General features: G+C 33.4%; 1 protein-coding gene across 1 annotated transcript in view; it reads right to left on the bottom strand.

Annotated features, from left to right (window-relative positions):
* The window catches only part of LOC135953869 (homeobox protein caupolican-like), a 260,802-nt gene that overhangs the window by 40,791 nt on the left and 197,706 nt on the right, over positions 1 to 22,305 (bottom strand). Inside the window, exon 4 of the mRNA XM_065503891.1 lies at positions 13,540 to 14,093. Within this exon, the coding sequence (XP_065359963.1) occupies positions 13,540 to 14,093 (554 nt within the window). The remainder of the gene's footprint in view (positions 1 to 13,539; positions 14,094 to 22,305) is intronic.

The raw sequence follows: 22,305 nt of genomic DNA, 5'->3' as shown, positions 1-22,305 counted from the left end.
TGGGGTATGAATAAAGAAACCTTGAACTTGGTCGGTCAGTGGTCAATTATTTTGATCCAGTGTAGTCGCCTTCGTAGAGTGATACAGAGTGGAGAATTATTTAAAGCTGACAAAATGCAGACTTAATTAGTCATATGGTTTCCTCAAATAACTTTCTAATACCATATTCACGAGGAGAATAAGGTTCACCGGTCAAGGAATACAACATCACATTGACGCAACATTGCCATCGGAGGAGTCATCCAAACTTCGACATCACATAGTTTGAGTCCCCCCCCAGGCATGTCAAACAGGTATGTGCAGGATCCATTTGATCGATGCTCATATATGACAGCTTAAAACGACAGCGTGTGATACCGCATGAATGTCGTACTTGGAGATTAAATATTGTGAATTTGTATATGCTGGTACAACAAAAATCAAAGCAGAACTTTGTTGATCGCTAATCATCAACATTTAGGGATCCTTCGACAATATGAGAAGGTAATATTGCCAGCGGAGATATATATGCAAATAATTCACTATGTAGCTCAATTACCTTATGAAATTCTTGGCCAGTTTCATATTGAATATGAAGTTGACAATATGAATTCAGTGATTCTTAAAATAGTGGAAAACAGGATGAGGAAGTGGATTCAGACAATGTTATCTAGGATTGAAAGCCATCTAGATCGAAACCAAATGGTTCAATTGGATTTCAATGAGAGCATCGGAAAGCTTACCTCAAAATCGTGCCGTAAGGTTGTCATGAATGCACAACAAATTACTTTCATAAGAATTCCTTAACATTAATAGTTTTTTATTTTATAATATGATATGCATATAATATGATATGCGCTATAAAAGTAAATCATTTTTGCACCGAATCATTACTTGCGATGTAAAATCGATACATTACGATAACCCGAAGCGTAAGAGATCGTATGTGAATCCCGGCCAACTTGCCGAATCGACACCAAAGACAAATTTCCATAGGGCTAAGGTAATTCTCTGAATTTGGTGGGTGCAAAAGGTTCCTATCTATTATGAGCTGCTGAAATCTGGCCAGACTATCACAGGTATAGCGAACATTGGCCGTAAAACTCGCAGAATATGAAATCGTAATATACCATCATGACAACGCTCGGCCACCTATTAAAAAGTATTTAAAATGAAGTGGTTGGGAAGTTTTGGCTCACCGGCTTTATAGTCCAGACCGTGCCTCATCCGACTACTATTTGATTTGATCGATGCAGAATGGTCTCTCTGAATACGCTTTACTTTGGAAAAGAGTATCCGATATTGGTTTGATTGGTTATTTGCCTTAAAAGATTAGCAGTTCTTTTGGCTCGGACTACATTTGTTGTCAGAAAGATGGGAAAAGATCATAGCTAACAATAGCTAATACTTTGAATTGATTTATATTGTACAAATGTTTCAAAATAAAAGCTAAAAATTCCCATATTTTAATGATATACAAATGATATTTTGGGTCCTTTTGAAATATAAGTTATGTCCGTCAGTTTGTCTGTCTTTTAATGAATTCAAAAATATATTCGGTAAATATAAGTCTTCTACAGCTAATGCTATAAACTAACCATAGAAGCAATTAAAATTCCTTATCTTCTTGAAACCAGTTTTTAGTGTGACAAATTCAACGAAAATCACTACTAATTCTAGAACTGTTCCTAATAATTTGTGTTTGCTTCGTAAAGCTTCTCTAGACCTAGTTCCGGAGTGAAAATTTCAAACAAAAATCATTGATTAAAGAATTGGTTCCAGAACTGTTCTAAATAATGTATGCTAGCTCCGCAAATCCTTATTAAATTCAGTTCTGGAGGTGACAATTTCAAACAAAAATCATTGATCACCGAACAAGAACGATTACTGGTTTTATACTTGCGTTCTACTCGTAGAACTAATTGTGGTACTAATAACTGTTTTCCTGAGTAATTTCATTTTCAAAACTGGAAAAACATTGGATTGTTCTTTCCCAATAATTACCAAATCCCAAAAATTCAAGCACTTGAACACTTTGTTGGAATTTGACTAGAATGCAAATGTAATTATGTTTTAAACTTGAAAAATATTTGAAAAATTAACAGCCTGGCCCACGATGCACAGTGGGGGATCTGAAAAAAAAGTGGAAATAAATCTGTAACTTTTAAACGAATAGCCCATAACTTGAATGCACATAACTTTTGACTCAGTAGATATTTTTTAACAATTCTTTCTTAAGATTATTAAAAAATTTGTTGTTAATTCAAAAAAAAAAAAATCGGGAAAGAATTGGATCCGTTATTAGCAAAATGGCAGACCAAGGTAGGCAAAAAAAATAAAATTTTACTTTTCAAATGCGAATAACTCGTAAACTATAAGAGATAATATATGGCAATATTGTTTTTTGTAGATATCGTCTAGTACATTCCATATATATAAAAATCGTTCAAATCGGATCGCAAACGAAAATTTGGCATCATTTTTAATTTTTGATATACCCGAGGTGCCCCTTTTTGGGGCATTGTTGCTCGGCCCCCCCTTGGTTGTTTAAGCCCAAATTCAAAACTTAAACTTATCGACACCTCCTCTATAGCCATGGGAAATTTTATTAAAATCGGGCTATTCGTTTAGAAGTTACAGATTTATTTCCACTTTTTTTCAGATCCCCCACTGTGCGATGTTGAAAGAAAAATGATTCGAACAAATTTGTATGAAAACTATTCGATAGAATTTTAAAAACTGAGTGTTTTTCATACAAATTTTTTCGACTCATTTTTCGTTCGACATCGTGGGCCAGACTGTAAATATTAAATTTATGTTTCCTTTTTACTGGAGAAATCTATTGGAATAAAGTGTAAGACAACTGTAATTCAATTGCTTGACTATAATTCAAGGCTTGAATTACACTTGCTTTCAACTTGAATTCCGTTAAAAATGCTTATAGGGTTATAACCAAATAATAAAATTATTTTAAAGCTCAGGGAAGTGTTCTAGGACCAACCCTGTACTTATTATACACCTCAGACTTGCCCGAATCCGAAGAATTAACCATTTCCACCTTTGCAGATGACACTGCAATTCTTAGTTCTCATGTGGACTTAAATGTAGCATCTAGAAACCTTGATAATTATCTCAGCACGTAGAGACGTGGTTAAAAAATTGGAGAATACAAGTGAACGAAATTAAAAGCAAGCACGTAACGTTTTCACTTAGATAGACGTCTTACTTGGCGTCGGCACATAGAAGCCAAGCGGCTCCACATGAAACTAAAAGCTTCTAATTTACACTAATTAATCCACCACCAATCGAAATTAAGCCTTAACTGCAAAGTCATCCTGTATAAGACAGTCTTAAAACCAATTTGGACATACGGAATCCAATTATGGGGAACAGCAAGCAATACTAGTATAGATATTATACAGAGGGCACAATCCAAAATTTTTAGAACCATGACGGGAGCTCCATGGTACATAAGAAACGAGAACATCCACAGAGACTTAGATGTACCCTTGGTCAAGGATGAATTCAGAAAAACTCGTGAAGCTTATTTATCAAAATTACATCATCATCCGAACCCGCTCGCAAGGCTACTTACAGTAACTCAAGACAGCTCAAGGCTGCGTAGAGCTGATTTACCACTCATCTAATTTTCTAAATATGATTCTCAATTGAGAGAACAATAATTGTCTGGTTTTAAGATTTAATTACATATTATAAGGCCTAGAAATTAAAGGCAGGAATAATATTATAATAAACGTATAAAAAAAAAAATTTAAAGCTTTAATTCAGATTTTTCCTATGAATATCAATGCATTTTTTCATATTTGTATGCATATTTTCCTGATTTTTTTTTGTGCATATTTAAATTTGTTCTTTTGTTTGTATTAAGTATGAGCCTGCCTAATGTATACGACTGAGTATCTATGCATTTCTGTTACAATGAAATTGAAAAATGATGCTAAACATTATATAATTTTGTACGACGAGTAAGAATTTATTTCAAATGAATGCTGTTGCTTGCAACTTATTTAATTTTTTTTTTTTGGCAACCCCTTTGATTCAACACAACGGGTAACCGTTCATCTCTCCCCCATCCCCAATTTCTTACTCACCCTCACTCTTCTTGTTGGTTGTGTTATGGACTGCGTATGTTTTAATGTGGCCAGCGACAATGAAAATGTGAAAACTGAACATTATTCTGAATGCGTTGCAAACGTGGTATATATTCCGTTGAAACGTTTTATTTTTGGTTAACCAGCTCCCAATACTTTTACATATACACTAACACTAACACACACACATACACTTTTGCTTATTTAAAACGCCCTTAGTTTATGCTTTTGATTTCATCTTGCCTTTTTCTGTTTTGGTTTGTATAAAGTGGTCCGGAAGTTTTTTTCCTCTGTTTGCCACAGCGTCTAACGTTTGTTGATGCTCAGAGTTTCTTTGTTGCTGTTTTTGTTATTTCTTTTGGGTTAAAGCTATAAACATATGCAGCTCACGTTGCCCGGCATAAATCTAATGCGTTCTGCTCAACGCCTCTTTGTTACTATACGAACTGTAGTATATGTTGCTTTATTGTTGCCGTCTTTCCAGGACTGAATGCGAATGAGTGTACGCGTGAAAGTCAACTGATTCAAGACGAGTTGAAATGTGTGTGTTTCTGGGGAGGGCGAGCGACTGCGTCCCGTCTAGTCGTCTAAATGTGATTTTTATTTTATATTTGTTTGCTGATTGTGGAGGGTTAAGCATCGGCTGGCAAGCAGTCTGTCTCAATGAATGAATGAATAAATGAATGACTGACTGCGTAGCTCAGTCCTTTAGTATTTATTGTATAACCAAAGTATAATTTTGGTTAAAAAGGGGAAACCACTGCATTTTGTTTGGCCAGCTATTTTGTGGGTCTCTATATTTTATGAGCTGTACGTTAAAGAGCTGGGTTGAGCCGGAGTCTGTTACATGCTCTAACGCCTTATTTAATCTCTCTGGGGACATTTTTAGTTTGAAAGCTTTTTATTGTGTGCTAAAAGGACTATTTATTTTCAATTGGGGTAAGTTTTTTTTTGTTGTTTGGATTTTTTTTTTGCAAAATTTAATTGAATTAAAGTAAATAATGGAATAAAAACAAACTTGACCTACCTTAAACGATTTTATCTATAAAATATGCTTTAAAATTGATTTTATATTTTCAAGTGCACAGAAATAATACTAACAAGTAAGAAAGTATGGTCGGTCAAAATTTCAATAATTGATTTTCATGAATGATTTTCGGAAGAGGGCTTTATATGGGAGCTATGACCAATTATTGACAGATCGCCATGAAATTAGGCCACGTGATTTGTGTCTAGATGAAAGTTGCTTCTGTTCAATTAGATGTGTATACCAATATTTTTAAGAGATTTATGCTAGTTAAGGAGATTTTCGTTGATTTAAGGGAGCTACGACTAATTATGGAACGATCATCATCAAAGTAGGTGACATGATTTCCGTATATATAAAACTTATTTGGAGCAAAATATGTGTAGATACCTATATGAATTAAACATTTATGACCGATAAAGTCTATGTTCGATAGAACATGTGTATGGGGGCTAGGTGAAATAATGGACCTATTTCAGCCAGTTTCAATAGGCTTTGTCCTTGGGCCATTTTGTGGGACGTTACAAACATTATACCCTCCCCACTATGGTGGTGTTGGGTATAAATAGTTGAGACATTTCCTTAACTATTTGTAGATCAGGTCATTAGCTTTCTACACCATTTTCAATTGAAATTGAGAAAATTCCAAATGAAATTGAGAAAATTCCAAATGAAATTAAGAATTTCAAATTGAAATTGAGAAAATTCCAAATGAAATTGAGAATTTCCATTTTAAATTGAGAAAATTCCAAATGATATTGAGAATTTCCACTTTAAATTGGGAAAATTCTAAATTAAATTGAGAAACATTATATAAATTATTTTAAATTAAAAAAAAAAACAAAATTAACGATTATATCAGATGTGGAAATATGTGGTTGTCTGGATAGAGAGACCAATTTCGTAGAAAACATGGTTGTTCTCGTGTTGAATCCCGAACAGTTCTTTCGATACCTACTTCCCGTGACCCTGACATCCACCTGATAGGTCCAATTAATACCGCAGGCAATATTCAAATGTCGCAGATATTCGTTCACTGCCGAAAGCGCAAACGAATGGGTCAAAAGAGTTTATAGCAAGAGTTGGGTAATCAGTTATCTTAACTCGTTCTTGTATGTGACAATGCCTCTTGTCATAGTCGTTTATGTGAAATTTCGACATCTCTCCAGCAACACTTTTACGATTGAGTCCCTATACACCAATGTTTAACCATATTGAAATAATTTGGTCCAAACTCAAAAGTATTGTGAAGTCAAAGATGAATATACCAACCGTAAATCCTCCTAATGTAGTAGAGCAGAGGATTTTATATCTTCAATAATTAATTAATGATTCCAAGTCCTGTACAACTACTGGAGATTGCAGTAGAGCTATACAATATAACTCCACCAAAGCGCTTTGGAATTGCAAGATATGCCTGTTGGTCAATAAGACAGTGTACATATGTTTTTTGTTTAATGTAGAATCTACATCAAACAAAAAACATATATACATACATTATAGATATATTATTTATGCAGAGTAAAATAAAATTTTCTTAATTTCATTTGGAATTTTCTTAATTTCAATTAGAATTTTCCCAATTTCATTTGGAATTTTCTCAATTTCAATTGGAATTTTCTCAATTTGAAATGGAATTTGTCAATTTCATTTGGAATTTTCACAATTTGAAATGGAATTTCTCAATTTCATTTGAAATTTTCACAATTTATAATGGAATTTCTCAATTTCATTTGGAATTTTCTCAATTTAAAGTAGAAATTCTCAATTTCAATTCGAATTTTCTCATTTTAAAATGGAAATTCTCAATTTCATTTGGAATTTTCTCAATATCATGTACAATGTTCTCAATTTCAATGAAAAATGGTGTAGAAATAATACAGGATAAGGGGTGCCAAAGTTGACCACCTAAGCAAACCTGTTACATTTTCAGAGTTTGTAATTTCCAGAAATATGGTCCGATTTCCATCATTATTTACCTTTTAATATAATTTGAAATTATTTTATTAACAATCACGATATTTTAAACTAATTGTTCGGTGAATGATTTATTCCAATTTTAAGCTTTTATTTTTAATAATTTCAAAGTATTGACCATTGTTAGTTATGATCAATTCCCATCTGGAATCCCATGGATTCCGAGCCAAAATAACTGCTCACTGTTCCAAAGTGAAGAGTATCCCGGAAATAGCGTTCTGCATCCATCGAAACAAACAGTAGTCAGACGGGGCACGATCTGGACTATAAAATGGGTGAGGCAAAACTTCCCAACTTTTTAACAGTTTCATGTCTGGCCGCATATTCTGGGAGTTTTTCGTCCAATGCTCGCTTCAAACGAATCAGTTGCGTTCAGTACATGTTCCCTGTGATGGTCAGGTCAGATTTCAGCAGCTCATAATATACAGAAAACCTTTGTTCCCACCAAATACAGATCATTACCTAAGCGCCATGGATATTTGGCTTTGGTGTCGATTCAGTTAGTTGGCCGGGCTCCACATTGGGTTTATGAATCCATTTTGCATCGCAAGTAATGATTCGGTGCAAACATAATTTTGCTTTGATAGCGTCCAAGCATAATTTTGGACATGGAAAATCGTATTTCAGGTTCTCTCGGCTGCTATTCGTGGTGCCCAATTTTCCTACTTTTGGATAAATCCTCCAGCTTGCAAGCGTTTTGAAATTGCTGATTGAGTAGCTCCCAATGATTTAGCAAGCTCTTGTTGAGTTTGACAACCATCTTCATGGAATAATGCCTCCAATTCTTGGTCTTCAAACCTTTTTGGTTGGTCTGGGCGATCATTGGTTTCCGTAACAAAATCACCTCTTCTAAACTGCACAATCCGTCTCTAGCGCATTGAAACCGGTGGAACACATTCACAGTAAAGCAAAACTTCCCGCATATGGTGGTTTGTTGGCACAAAATTCGACATTATAGTTAATGTTAAATAATGAAGGGAATTGATCCAAGGCGCTTTATCCTAATATCCAGAATGGTCGAACAGACGTCTCAGGAAAGTATGCGCTTTCCACAGAAACATAGATGAAACGTAGGATTGGACGCGCAGATATTCGACTAATATACAATAAACAGTCTCTAATAAAAACACCGAATCCATCCTTGATGACCTTTGCATATCGAACTGGGTCTATGCTTGGATACTGTGCTATAAGAACGCTTAGAGACAGTAATAACTCCACATCGACATTAAATGCTACGTCGAGCGCAAATTCTTGCAATATGGCCTCACCATTCTGGGTAGTTAGTGATGTTCGCTGTACAGGCTTTGGTGCATATTCTTCATTTACAGACAGTTCGGCAAAGAAATAGGAAGCATCGATGAATATAGACTGCTAATAATGCAAGGTTAGCTCTGATAATGATTCACAGGAGCATGTAATGGGCAGATATTGGTGTAGAACGACAACAACAACGGCGACTGTTTATTGAAATCTTCATATGGCAACTTAGTTGCCACCGGACAGACACAAAACTCTCAATCAAATCGATAGCTGTGATATTAGCCATACATTGTCTTGTTGTATTTATAAATTGTCCTTTTGATATTGGGATTAAGAGAGACGTTAAACACCATCCTGTCTAGAGACCAACACTTGGAGTAACCAAAATTCGACTTTACACCGCCACTTTTCAAAATAATATGCAAAATCTCCGATTCAGAAACATCATCATCCGAAACATCTTTAGTACCCATTTGCGATGTGGTATAACTCAGTGAATTAACGAAGTATCCACTTTATTAACCTGAATAAAATCATGTTAAAACCATTTTAAGATCATGTGAGGATCACACCAGTGGATCAGCCCCAAAAAGAAGAGAATTATGGATGTCGGATGATACATGCAGCAAAATCTTTGAACGTAAAAACTTAAAAGAAAAATTTAATGACACGTAGAACCTTGAGGAGAAAAATGTATTGGAAGCTAAATATCAAGAACTTTATAAAACTGTACAGAGTGTAGGGCGTACAAACAAGAGTCGGAAAATTCAGCTAAATTAGGCGATACTCGTACAGATTTCATGATCAAAGTTACTTTATGAATCACTAGCTGACCCGGTGCGCTTCGCCACCCCAATTAGAAGAAAGAAATAGTACTATCAAGTCTCACTTTGTGAATCTAATTGTAAATGTCTAATTTCATATTTCTGGGTCCATTATTATAGAAAATGCAAAATGTGTTCCTAATTTTAAATTTTTATGTTTATTATTATAAAATATTCAAAAAGTACCATTGCAATAAGGAAATAGTACCATTGATTATCAATTTTAAATTCGCATTCACTAAACCATAACCCATCAAGCTTGAATTTTAGATTTGTATATCATTTCCTATATTATCAACTAATTTTGTTTCTATAATACTTAAGATTTAATAAATTATCACAAAACCGAAACCGATCGGTTTTAAATTTTTTAAAACCGAAACCGCGGTTTTGAAATTCTTCGATTTTTTGGAAAGTCTAGGTCCATTATTATAGGAAATTCAAAAAAGTACCATTAGAATATATAAAAAGTACCAAAAATCCCCCACTTGTGGTTTCCCACTCACTCGGGTCCATATAAGCTTAATTTCATGGCTTTAGGTTCATTGGTGTAGAAATTACAAAAAGTACCATTCGAATAAAGAAAAAGTACCAAAAAGTCTCCCCTAGAATTCTAACTCACTTAGGACCATGTATGCTTAATTTAATGTTTTTAAGTCCATTGATATAGAAAATTAAAAAAAAGTACCATTAGAATAAACAAAAGGTACCATGAGGTATCCGCTTGAATTTTCAATCACTTAGGACCATATACGCTTAATTTCATATTTCTAGGTCCATTATGTTATAGAAAATTCAAAAAGTACCATTATAATATAGAAAAAGTACCAAAAAGCACCCACTTGTAGTTGCTCACCCACTCGGGTCCGTATAACCTTTATTTAATGTTTCTAGGTTCATTGGTGAAGAAATTACAAAAAGTACCATTTGAATAAAGAATAAGTACCAAAAATTCTCCCCCTAGACTTCTCTCTCACTTAGGACCATATATGTTTAATTTCGTGTTTCTAAGTCCATTGTTATAGAAAATTCAAAAAGTACCATTATAATATAGAAAAAGTACTAAAAAGTATACACTTGTGGTTTTCCAGTCACTCGGGTTCATATAAGCTTTATTTCATGATTCTAGGTTCATTGGCGAAGAAATTACAAAAAGTACCATTCGAATAAAGAAAAAGTACCAAAAATTCTCCCCTTAGAATTCTCACTCACATAGGACCATATATGTTTAATTTCATGTTTATAAGTCCATTGTTATAGAAAATTCAAAAAAGTACCATTAGAATATAGAAAAAGTACCAAAAAGCAGCCACTTGCGGATTCCCACTCACTCTGGTCCATATAACCTTTATTTTATATTTCAAGGTTCATTGGTGAAGAAATTACAAAAAGTACCATTCGAATAAAGAAAAAGTACCAAAAAGTCTCCCCTAGAATTCTAACTCACTTAGGACCATGTATGCTTAATTTCATGTTTTTAAGTCCATTGATATAGAAAATTAAAAAAAAGTACCATTAGAATAAACAAAAGGTACCATGAGGTATCCGCTTGAATTTTCAATCACTTAGGACCATATACGCTTAATTTCATATTTAGGTCCATTATATTATAGAAAATTCAAAAAGTACCATTAGAATATAGAAAAAGTACCAAAAAGCACCCACTTGTAGTTTCCCACTCACTCGGTTCCATATAAGCTTTATTTCATGTTTCTAGGTTCATTGGTGAAGAAATTACAAAAAGTACCAATCGAATAAAGAAAAAGTACCACAAAGTCTCCCCATAGAATTCTCACTTACTTAGGACCATATATGCTTAATTTCATGTCTCTAAGTCCATTGTTATAGAAAATTCAAAAAAGTAATATTAGAATAAACAAAAAGTACCAAAAAGTCTCCCCCTAGAATTCTCACTCACTTAGGACCATATATGCTTAACTTCATATTTCTATGTCCATTATTACAGAAAATTCAAAAAGTACCATTCGAATATAGAAAAAGTACCAAAAAGGAGTCACTTGTAGATTCCCACTCACTCCGGTCTTAATTTCATGTTTTTAGGTTCATTGGTGAAGAAATTACAAAAAGTACCATTCGAATAAAGAAAAAGTACCAAAAAGTCTCCCCCTAGAATTCTCACTCACTTAGGACCATATATGCTTAATTTCATGTCTCTAAGTCCATTGTTATAGAAAATTCAAAAAAGTACCATTAGAATATAGAAAAAGGACCAAAAAGCCCACACTTGTGGTTTCCCACTCACTCGGTTCCATATAAGCTTTATTTCATGTTTCTAGGTTCATTGGTGAAGAAATTACAAAAAGTACCAATCGAATAAAGAAAAAGTACCAAAAAGTCTCCCCCTAGAATTATCACTTACTTAGGACCATATATGCTTAATTTCATGTTTCTAAGTCCATAGTTATAGAAAATTCAAAAAGTACCATTAGAATAAAGAAAAAGTACCAAAAAGTCTCCCCCTAGAATTCTCACTCACTTATGACCATATATGCTTAATTTCATGTTTCTAAGTCCATAGTTATAGAAAATTCAAAAAAGTACCATTAGAATATAGAAAAAGTACCAAAAAACCCACACTTGTGGTTTTCCACTCACTCGGTTTATATATAAGCTTTATTTCATGTTTCTAGGTTCATTGGTGAAGAAATTAAAAAAAGTACCATTCCAATAAAGAAAAAGTACCAAAAAGTCTCCCGCTAGAATTCTCACTCACTTAGGACCATATATGTTTAATTTCATATTTCTAAGTCCATTATTATAGAAATTTCAAAAAAGTACCATTAGATGAACAAAAAAGTACCTATAGTACAGTTCACACATTTTGGTACCTAAATATTATCCCCTATTCCTAACACTAACTTCACTCAAATACATATCAGCTAACTTTAATGTCGATAACTGAAATAATTTAAAATTTTAAAAAAGTACCATTAGGAGAAAAGTACCAATTTCCCTTTTCTTACTTGAACACCCCTCAAGTTTGAAATTTAAAAATATTCCATTTTGTCAAAATTGTTTATGCTATAGGCATGTATCAAAATATTAAAATCTGTGTTAATGTGCCCAAGAATAAATATGTTTTAAAAAAAGTACCAAACTGTTTACCCGGATTTGGCCCAATATACACCTTGGTACTCGAGTTCCAAATAACACGGTGTTAGTTAATTTTTGTATGAATCCAGGAACCAACGTTAAAAAAAATTATCAAAATTGGCTTAATAATTTCAAATATAATGTATTTTCCCGATTTTATCCCCTTTTTGGTACCTTTTTTATCCCCATTGAGGTGGTACAATTTCATTCAAATAAATTTCTGTAACGTGGTGGGAGCTCATAATAAAATAATCGTATGTCTATGTCAAATTATAGAAAAACATATTTTATGAAAAAGTACCAAAAATTAACACAATTTTTATCCCTTAAAGGTTCGAATTTCCAAAAAGTACCAAACTTATATTTTTTATTTTTTGTTAATTAAAGAATACGATTTAAAATTTGTTTCTATGTTTATTGGTTTAAAAGATACATAGGGTGCAAAAAAAGTACCAAAATACAGTTTTTACCCGTTTTCTCCCCTAAAAGTTTCGAATTTCCAAAAAGTACGAAACACCTGTCAGCTTATTTTTTAAATGGAGTAACATGATATTTTAAGTTTTTTTTTATCTTTATTAGTTTTGAAGATATAAGGTTACCGAATTTACCCGTTTTTACCCTTTTTTACCCCCTAAACGTTCGAATTTCCAAAAATCCCTTCTTATCGGATCGTTTCGGGGAGGGAGGAACCCACAGTTAAAATTTCGTGATTCTAGCTTCAGCCGTTTGGGCTGTGCGATGATGAATCAGTCAGTCAGTCAGTCAGTCAGTCAGTCAGTAACGTTACTCTTTTATATATATAGATTATTGAGCAATGAATGGGATTTTTTGAAAAAGCGTTCAACAGCAATAATCCAGATCATATGATAACAACTTGGCCAAACAAAAATCTTTCTTATTGAAAAACATTTTTAATTTATTTATTAACTCTTTAGATATATTACATTGTTGTATTGAATTCTATTTAAATTAATGTGTGACAGGAGAGATACCTGCAAGGTTTTATTTCACATACTATAAACAGTGTGGATATATAATGAATTTACATTGTAATGAGTTTAGTGATCTCCTCGCCGAGATGAGATAAAGTTTTCCTTGAGATTGTCTCCTAATGATTAATATTTGCACCAAAAAGTGTCCTTTTTAAATGTCATATTGCAACTATTTTACCTTTCCCCTCAAATCTTACCTGAATTTCCCACAAGTCTAGATTATAAATATATTATTAAATATTATACTTTACCTTTCACTTGCGTGCTTAATCCTGTAATACTATGATGATTTCCACTGAGATCTGTTGCAACACCCACGCCAGCCAATGCACCACCACTGTTTGCCACATTGTTGTTAAGACCCATAGCGCCATTACCACCTGTTGCACTTAAATGCGTTTCGTATTCCACACGCTTAAGCGTTGGCATAACTGGCGTCTGCAATGGTACGGTTGCAACAGCGGCAGCAGCAGATGCAGCTACACTTGCTGTACTTGATGTCGATCGTATTCTGGCATCGTCTTCATGTTCTTTTTCCTCATCTGAGCCCAGAGCATCTTCGTCTTCTGTACGATTCTTGGGTTCCCATGTCATTTTGTTTTCCTTCTTCAAACGTCTACGAGCATTCGCAAACCATGTGGAGACCTGCGTCAGAGTCATTTTAGTGATTATTGCCAGCATGATCTTCTCGCCTTTGGTTGGATATGGATTTTTCATGTGTTCATTTAGCCAGGCCTTCAGTGTTGCCGTCGACTCTCGTGTAGCATTCTTGCGACGTGATGCTAAATCATAACTGGCGCCATAACTGCGAAACCGTGAGTGGTAGAGGGAGAGGAGGAGAGAGAAAGAAACAACAACAAATAAAATATTTAAGTCAGAAAAATGAAACGCGTAAACAGAAAATAAAAAGAGATGAGTGAAAAACAAAACAAAATTATTGTTAACTTTGTTAACAGTGAAAATAAGAGTTAAATGTTTATACGAGTATTTATTTATGGCCTGTTGGCTTTTTTTTTTGTGCAACCCATTAACGCAGCAGCAACAACAGCAAGAAAAGCCCAGAAAAAAATAGTTTGAATGGTTTATATACGAGTATTAAGCCCACATGTGGTCCGAGTATAAAAAGCTAAAGCCCCCCTTAGAGCTGGAACTGTGTAAGACACATTAGCACAATAGTACATTTTCTTCTTTCTACTTCTTCTCCTGGCGTTATGCAGTTGTTCTTTATTTTTTCTTGCACACTCACAATTTATGCAGCGTTTTGTTTTCATTGTTGTTGTTGCTGTTTTGTTTTTCTTGCTGTTGTTGTTGTTGTTTAAAAGCTTAAATATTCATCATTTACAGTTGATTCATAACTTTATTAACTTGATAGTGGGCAATTGATATTTTTGCTCTGTTTTTAAATGCAGTCAGTCTTACATTTAAGTAGACTAGTTGTACCCTACTTTGATTAAAATGGTAAACTGAAGTACTAAAATCAAGATGCGATTGGTAATTTTTTTATTATTAGATACCACAATTCGAAGTGGTTAAAATGTAATGGTGACATTAATTTGACGTTAATAAAATCTAGTTACTTAGCTGACTCCAATTTATATACTTTTGGGTCATTTGACAATCGACTCAATAAGCTCTTTTTAATGCAACTACAAGTCAATTGCCTATTTTATACTTCACAGGTAATCTAGCATGAAGTCAATTGACTTTTTTTTTGTTTGTACTGCACTTCAGAAAGTAGTTATTTGGTAATCTATTGGAGAGTCAGTTACTACTAAGTGTCTTTTGTAAATCGGAGTTTAGTCTTTGTAATCTATAAAAGGTTATTTGACTTCCGCCTAGCTGATTCTGTAACGACACTAATGTTGGGTAATATCACTAGTGCAGGACAGAATGCTATAATTGCTGGGATATTAGAGAGACTCGAGAGACAATAAATAGGGCCTTTCAATGCTATACTCAGAGTATCGAAAAAGTATGGGATATTAATTTAATATTCCAAAGTTTCCGCATGTTGAAACAAGGTTTAAGAGGGACCAGAAGGCTCCTATCGATTATGAGCTGCTGAAATCTAGCCAGACCATCACAGAGAACCCTGCCGAACGCAATTACTTCGTTTGAAGCGAGCATTGACCGAAAATGCCCAAAATATGCGGCCAGGCATGAAACCGTAATATTCCACCATGACAACGATCGGCCACATGTTGCAATACCTTTTAAAAACTATTTAAAAAGAATTGGTTGGGAAGTTTACCCTTACCCGCCTTATAGTCCAGACCATGCCCCGTTCGACTACTATTTGTTTCGATCGATGTAGAATGATCTCTCTGGGATACGCTTCACTTCAGAACAAAGTATCCCAAAATGGCTTGATTCGTTCTTGGTCACTTCAGAACAGAGTTCATTTGGCTTGGAATACATATGTTGCCAGAAAGATGGGAAATGCCACGTTTAAGCTTACAAATTTAGTATAAAAAGGGCCACGATCAAGTTTAAAAAAGAGCCTCGATTAAGTTTAAAAATTTAAAATAAAAGGAGTCACGATTAAGTTTATAAAGAGCCTCGATTAAATTAAAAATTTAGTATAAAACAAGTAAGAAAGTATGGTCGGTCAAGCCCGACCATATAATACCCTACATTAAGTAAAAGAGCAAAAACATTTTTCTTTTAAAATTTCAATAATTTATATTTTTGAATGATTTTCGGAAGTGGGCCTTATATGGGGGCTATGACCAATTATGGACCGATCACCATGAAATTTGGTAGTGTGATTTATGTCTACATGAAAGTTTACTATGTTGAATTTTGTAACTATACCAACATTTTTAAGCGATTTATTCACGTTAAAGTGATTTTCGGAAGCGCACCGAAATTATAAATTATAAATTAAACATTTATGACCGATAAAGTCCAATTTCGAAAGGACATTTGTATGGAGGCTAGGTTAAATAATGGACCGATTTAAGCCAGTTTCAATAGGCTTGGTCCTTGCGCCAAAAAAAATTATGTACCAAATTTGATCGAAATATCTTCAAAATTGCGACCTGTACTCTGCGCACAAGGTTTATATGGACAGCCAGCCAACCAGACGGACAGACGGACGGACGGACATCGTTTAATCGATTCAGTGTCGATCGGTATACTTTAGAGTGTTAGACTAATATTTTTGGGCGTTACAAACATCTGCACAAATGCATTATACCCTCCCCACTATGGTGGTGTAGGGTATAATGAGCCACGATTAAGTTTAAAAATCAGTGTAAAAGGATTCACGATAAAGTTTTAAAAGAGCCACGATTAGGTGTAAAAATTCAGTACAAAAGGAGCTACGATTAAGTTTAAAAAGGGCTACGATTAAGTTTAAAAATTCACTATAAAAGGAGCCACGATTAAGTTTAAAAATTCAGTATAAAAGGAGCTACGATTGTGTTTAAAAATTGTTTATAAAAGGAGTCACGATTAAGTTTAAAAATTTAGTGAAAAAGGAGCCACAATTATGTTTAAAAAATCAGTATAAAAGGATTCACGATTAAGTTTAAAAATAGCCACGATTAAGTTTAAAAATTCAGTATAAATGAAGCTACGATTTACTTTAAAAATATCCACGATTAAGTTTAGAAATTCGGTATTAAAGAAGCCACGATTAAGTTTAAAAATTCAGTATAGAAAGAGACAGGATTTAGTTTAAAAATTTAGTATTAAAGGAGCCACGAATAATTCTTTAGCGTCGAAAGTTTTTTTCCTGTCAAATAATAAAATATAAAAACTATATTTTGTGACTTCTTAAGAAACAAAAGAAGTATTTTTCAATTTAGTTGCTGTTAACCGGCTAACCCAGCCTAAAGACATGATGTTATCACCTAAAAGTATGTTAAACCCACAGAATTTCTCATTTACAACCAAAGTAGCTAAAATCAATACGAAACTGAAATAGAAAGAACTTTAAAGCTGCCTATTACTTTAAAGTATCAAATTGTCGACTTGTACCAACAAAATCACCTTTTTACATGCATTGTTTGTTAACTGCATTAAATAATTTTCTCAATAAATATCGCACTGAGGTCTTAGCTGGCTAAGTGGCTAAATTGCTGAATGGCCGGCTGGACGTCCGTCTGGCCGGCAGGCCATTTTCGTTCTTCATATGGTCGCACATCAAAAAATGTGTATTGTGCATTATTATTTTTTTTTTTGACTCAGCAGGTGTTTGTCATTGTGATGTATTTTAGCAAATGCATTTTTAGTCAGTTTGTGTTTTTTATTGCATTTTATTTATTTATGTTGTCACAATTCGACTAATATGTTTAGTGGCATTGTAACAGCAGGATTATTTGAACAAAAAATAAAACCAAATAAAAATACAGCAATACAGTTGAAAAAGACACAGAACAAATAGAAACACTGCTGATCAAAAATTACCTAAATGGAGCTTAAAGTAAAGCCGGTTGGGTTGGTGTTTAACACGCGTAATAATATTTAGTTTTCAAACATTTCATATGGAATAATTTTCAATTTAACTTGTCATCCAATAGAAAAATTACAATAAATCAATCAATGGTTGAACTAGTTTCCAATACACACACACGAATACAATTATTTCGCTTGCCAAGCACATCAATCTCTGGAAATAATTAATTTTTAAGGAGATTTTAAACAGTTTTTAGTTGTTTATTTAATTGCAAAATCATTTCAATAAATACCTATTTGACACAAAACAGTTGGCAATTAAAAATTGTAAAATGAATGACAACACACTAATGTTCTTCTATTCCTGTTTCAAATGACCATAAATGTTGGAGAGTTTGAGTGTGAAATAAGGAGTGGATATGGGTATAATAAAACCATTTTTGGTGAATATATTTGGATTAAGGAAGTATCAATATTAAGCTTACACATTATGTAAACTTACTGCTTTGTGCATATGATCTTTAATATACATTTATACTTATGTAGTTTGGAACAACTTTCAATGGTATGCAATCGTGCTTTTGGTATTTTTTTAAATATACTGCTAAAAATATATTTATTTTTTTAACAACGTAATGTCTACAATTTGTCTTAAATGTCTTAAAGACACTTCTACGAATTCATCATTAGCTAAAGTGTGTTAGTTTATTCATCAATCTTACATTATTTATTTATTTCCCTTCAATTTGTTAAATTCACTCCTTTTTCTCAAGTATTCTTAATAAAAAGAGCGTCAGCTAAATTTAGTTTTGTAAAGTGAAGAGAGAAAAATTACATCTATAAGAATGTCACTATAAGTGTGGCATTAAAATTTATTATCAAAATAACGTAAAATTCATTATGCGAATGAAAAACGCCATGAAACATACTGACAACAAACACTCTCAGACACATTCGAATTTTAAATAACATGCAACAAACAAATATTTTAATACACGTACAGTGTGTCAACGATGTCTTTTGACTTTCACAAGATACTAAATGATCAGCTTTAAGCAAAGTGCGTATTATGGAATACATTCTGTGAAAACAAAGCAGGTGCTTTCCAAATTATTCGGATGGTTTATCGAAAAACACCCAGTTGTGTCTAGAATAGGGTATTCAATTAATCGGGTTTGTGGTTTAATCGGTTAATCGAGTAAATAATTAATCGGGGTTTAGATTGAATCGGTTAATAATCGGTTAATTTTAAATTATTCGATTAACCGAATAATTTGTATTTTAATTTTATATTGAAAGGAAAAATACGAATTTTGTGTACAGCATTTTGTTAATAAAAATAACAAAAACATAAAATGCAAACTAAACATAACAATTAAACAAAACAATTAACAAAAATAGGGAATCTTCTGAAATAATATTTAAAAAAAAGAATATAACTTAAAGGCTTTCCTTTTAAACGATTTTTTTTAGTTATAATAAAACTTGACTTTACAAAACTCTCTCCCTGATTGTAGATGTTGGAGAAATCGAAAGTAAGGCATGAGAAAGAATATCCAATTTCTTAGTTCTTTTTTTATTTTTTGATAAGCATATAAAATCCTCCATCATACCATAGGAGTCCTTTTTGATTTTTATTTTATATTTTGAATACTTTAATAGTTTCGTTAAGTTCTGATAAAAGACTCGTTTCAGTAATGAGATTCGTCTATTATCATGTCCTCATTAGGACGAAGTTCATCATAGAAACATTCAAGAAAAAATGTTATTTCCAAATTTCTTAGTTTCAATTTTCGTACTATACTTCAAAAAACTATTGCTAGAAGGGAATGTTCATGAGTTAAGAAATAAAATTAGTGGCATATAATCATAGTCAAAAATAAAGTACATTTTAAGAGAATTAAACTCGATTTTACTTAAGAGTGGAATTTAGGTCTATCATAGACAAGTTAAAGTATACTTCTGACGCTCAAGTCGACTCTAAATATAAAACTAGCTAAAGTTGTTTTTTAACTCGTTTAACAACAGCATCAGCTGTTCTTCGCCGAGTAAAAAAGTTCGTCACAATGTAAAAAATGTTTAAGTTACAAGATATTGGTAGAGATTTTGCAATTATTGAACAGTTATCAATAAAATTAGTACCAAAATATCGTAATTATGATATTAATCTTATCCACAACATTGTTGTTTACGTTTGTTTGATTTTTTTTTAATTTTGTATGTCAGCTGTTGCGTTGCCACTTGTCTGTTTTTTGTTGTATATTGTATGAAAACATTTGCGGTGGCACCCAGTTAAAGTCGGTTCAATTTAAAACATACTTTAATTTTGACTATAGTTGGAAATTATTATTTTAAAGTTGTTTTTAAAAAGAACCGACTTTAGTGTTTGACTATGATTATGGGCCAGTGTGTTTAAAGCTAAATTTCTATATAAAGTGCAAAAAAACGAAATTTCGGTTAATCGGTTAATCGACACAAATTAATCGGTTTATTTGTTATTTGAAAATCGTCAAATTTAATTTATTCGAACCGTTAACCGACAAAAATTAATCGGTTAACCGATTAACGGTTAATCGATTGAATACCCTAGTCTAGAATACGTTCAAACAAAGAGTCTCTAAAAATTCAGTTTCACTCATTCTTTCTGGATAATTCACACAAGAAGAGTCATTTTATCAATGTCTGATATGGTCTAATGCTGAATCGTAAATTGTGAGTATTCCAACGTTACATTACAGCGACTGGAAGAGTTATGTTAAACGTCATTATACGTCGTCCGAATCTGCTGCTATTCTGAGATCGATAGAGCGACCAATTTGGATTTCAAAGCTGAACTCAAAGTCTACCCATTTGTTGTAGGAGTTTGGCTTACGCAGACTAGCCATAAATACCAGAGAAACAGAAATCACAGGGCCAATATCTTGTTATCATGCTGCATAGTAATTTAAGTTTCAACCTGAATGTTATCACCTAGTTGTAGGCAACAATCTATCTTTTCTCTCATTCAAAATTTGGGGCAGACTTCAATATCCTTTAATGCAAATTACAAAGAGACTGTCGGATAGCTGGTCCAAAAAAGTCAACTAGCTACCTAACTGGTTACTTGATTATGACTTAAAACTCCTGGATTTTTTCAAATTTGTAACTTTTATTTTGAACCATTTGTACAATATAAATTTATTCAATGTATAGGCCATTGTTAGCTATAACCTTTTCCCACCTTTCTGGTAGCATATGGATTCCAAGTCAAAAGAAATGTTCCTCTTTTGAGGCCTAGAAAGAATAAAGCCAATATCGGAGACTCTGTTCGAAAGTGAAGTGTATCCCAGAGGGAGTGTTCTGCATCGATCAAAACAAATAGAATGCGAGAGGGGCGAGGTCTGAACTATAAGGCGGGTGAGGAAAAACTTCCCAACCAATTCGTCTATATATATAAAAATGAAATGGTCCATGTAAGTAATGGCATCACGTGAGAACGGCTGGAGCGATTTGGCTGAGTTTTTTTTATTCGATTCGAAATTTTCAGGAGATGGTTTTTAAAGAAAAAAAATTAAAAAATTTCGGGTAAAACTCGGATATTTTTTTTTTGAGTCCAGTCAACTGTAATAAAAAAGCTCCCTAAAGTATGCAGTACAAATTTTGATATTTTATTTGCAAATAAATAAGAACAGGCAGGTGTATGTGAGTTGGAGAAACTTGACGAACTAACATTAGTAAAAGCTACCGGGCGAAGCCGGGCGGTCAACTAGTTTTAAATAGTTTTAACAGATGTTGCACCTTGTGGCCGAGTGTTCCCATGATGGAATATTAAGGTTTCATTCCTGACTGCATATTCAGGGCATTTATCGGCAAATGTTCGCTTCAAACGAATCAGTTGCCTTCGGTGCAGGTTGCTTCTGATGGTCTGGCCAGATTTCAGCAGCTCATAATTGATAGGACCCTTTTGCTTCCACCAAGTATAGACCATTACACTAGCGCCATTGATATTTGGCTTTGGTGTCAATTCGGCTGGTTGTCCGGGCTTCACGTACTATCTCTAACGCTTCGGTTTGTCGTCATGGATCCATTTCAATTTCCCTGCTTTTCACAAACGAAATTGCTGCTTGAGTAGATCCAATTCTTTGTCTTCAAACTTTTTTGGCTAGCCTTTGCAATATTTTTCTTACGTGTCAAAATCTCCACTTCTGAGCCGACCAAACCATTTCCCGCACGTTGAAACCGATGGAAAACATCCCCATCCAGCATTGGTGAGCAATCGGTGTGCTTCAGCTGCACTTTTTCCAAATCAAAGAAGTAAGACAAATCTTCCCGCATAAGGCGATTTTTTGGTACAAAATTCGACATTTTCGAAGCACTATAATGTTCAATAACTAAGTGGGAATGAATGGCAGATATGAACCCTCCAAAAGGAAATATAAGTTATTAAAGACAAAAACCGCGTTCAAAATATATGTCATTTATTGTAAATCCCGCAATAGTTATTTCAACATGTACGGGTGTTAAGCGGAAGCTAATTGTCCTCAGAGTGTCACTTATAAAGACATCTCCTACACACTGATGAACTGACTGCTTGTAAACAAACCTTCATCCGAATACTCTCCAATAAATTACTGTTA

The sequence above is a fragment of the Calliphora vicina genome, chromosome 3 (assembly GCF_958450345.1).
Source record: "Calliphora vicina chromosome 3, idCalVici1.1, whole genome shotgun sequence".
In the NCBI taxonomy this organism is placed as follows: Eukaryota; Metazoa; Arthropoda; class Insecta; order Diptera; family Calliphoridae; genus Calliphora; species Calliphora vicina.
This window is presented reverse-complemented; position numbering and strand designations above follow the sequence as displayed.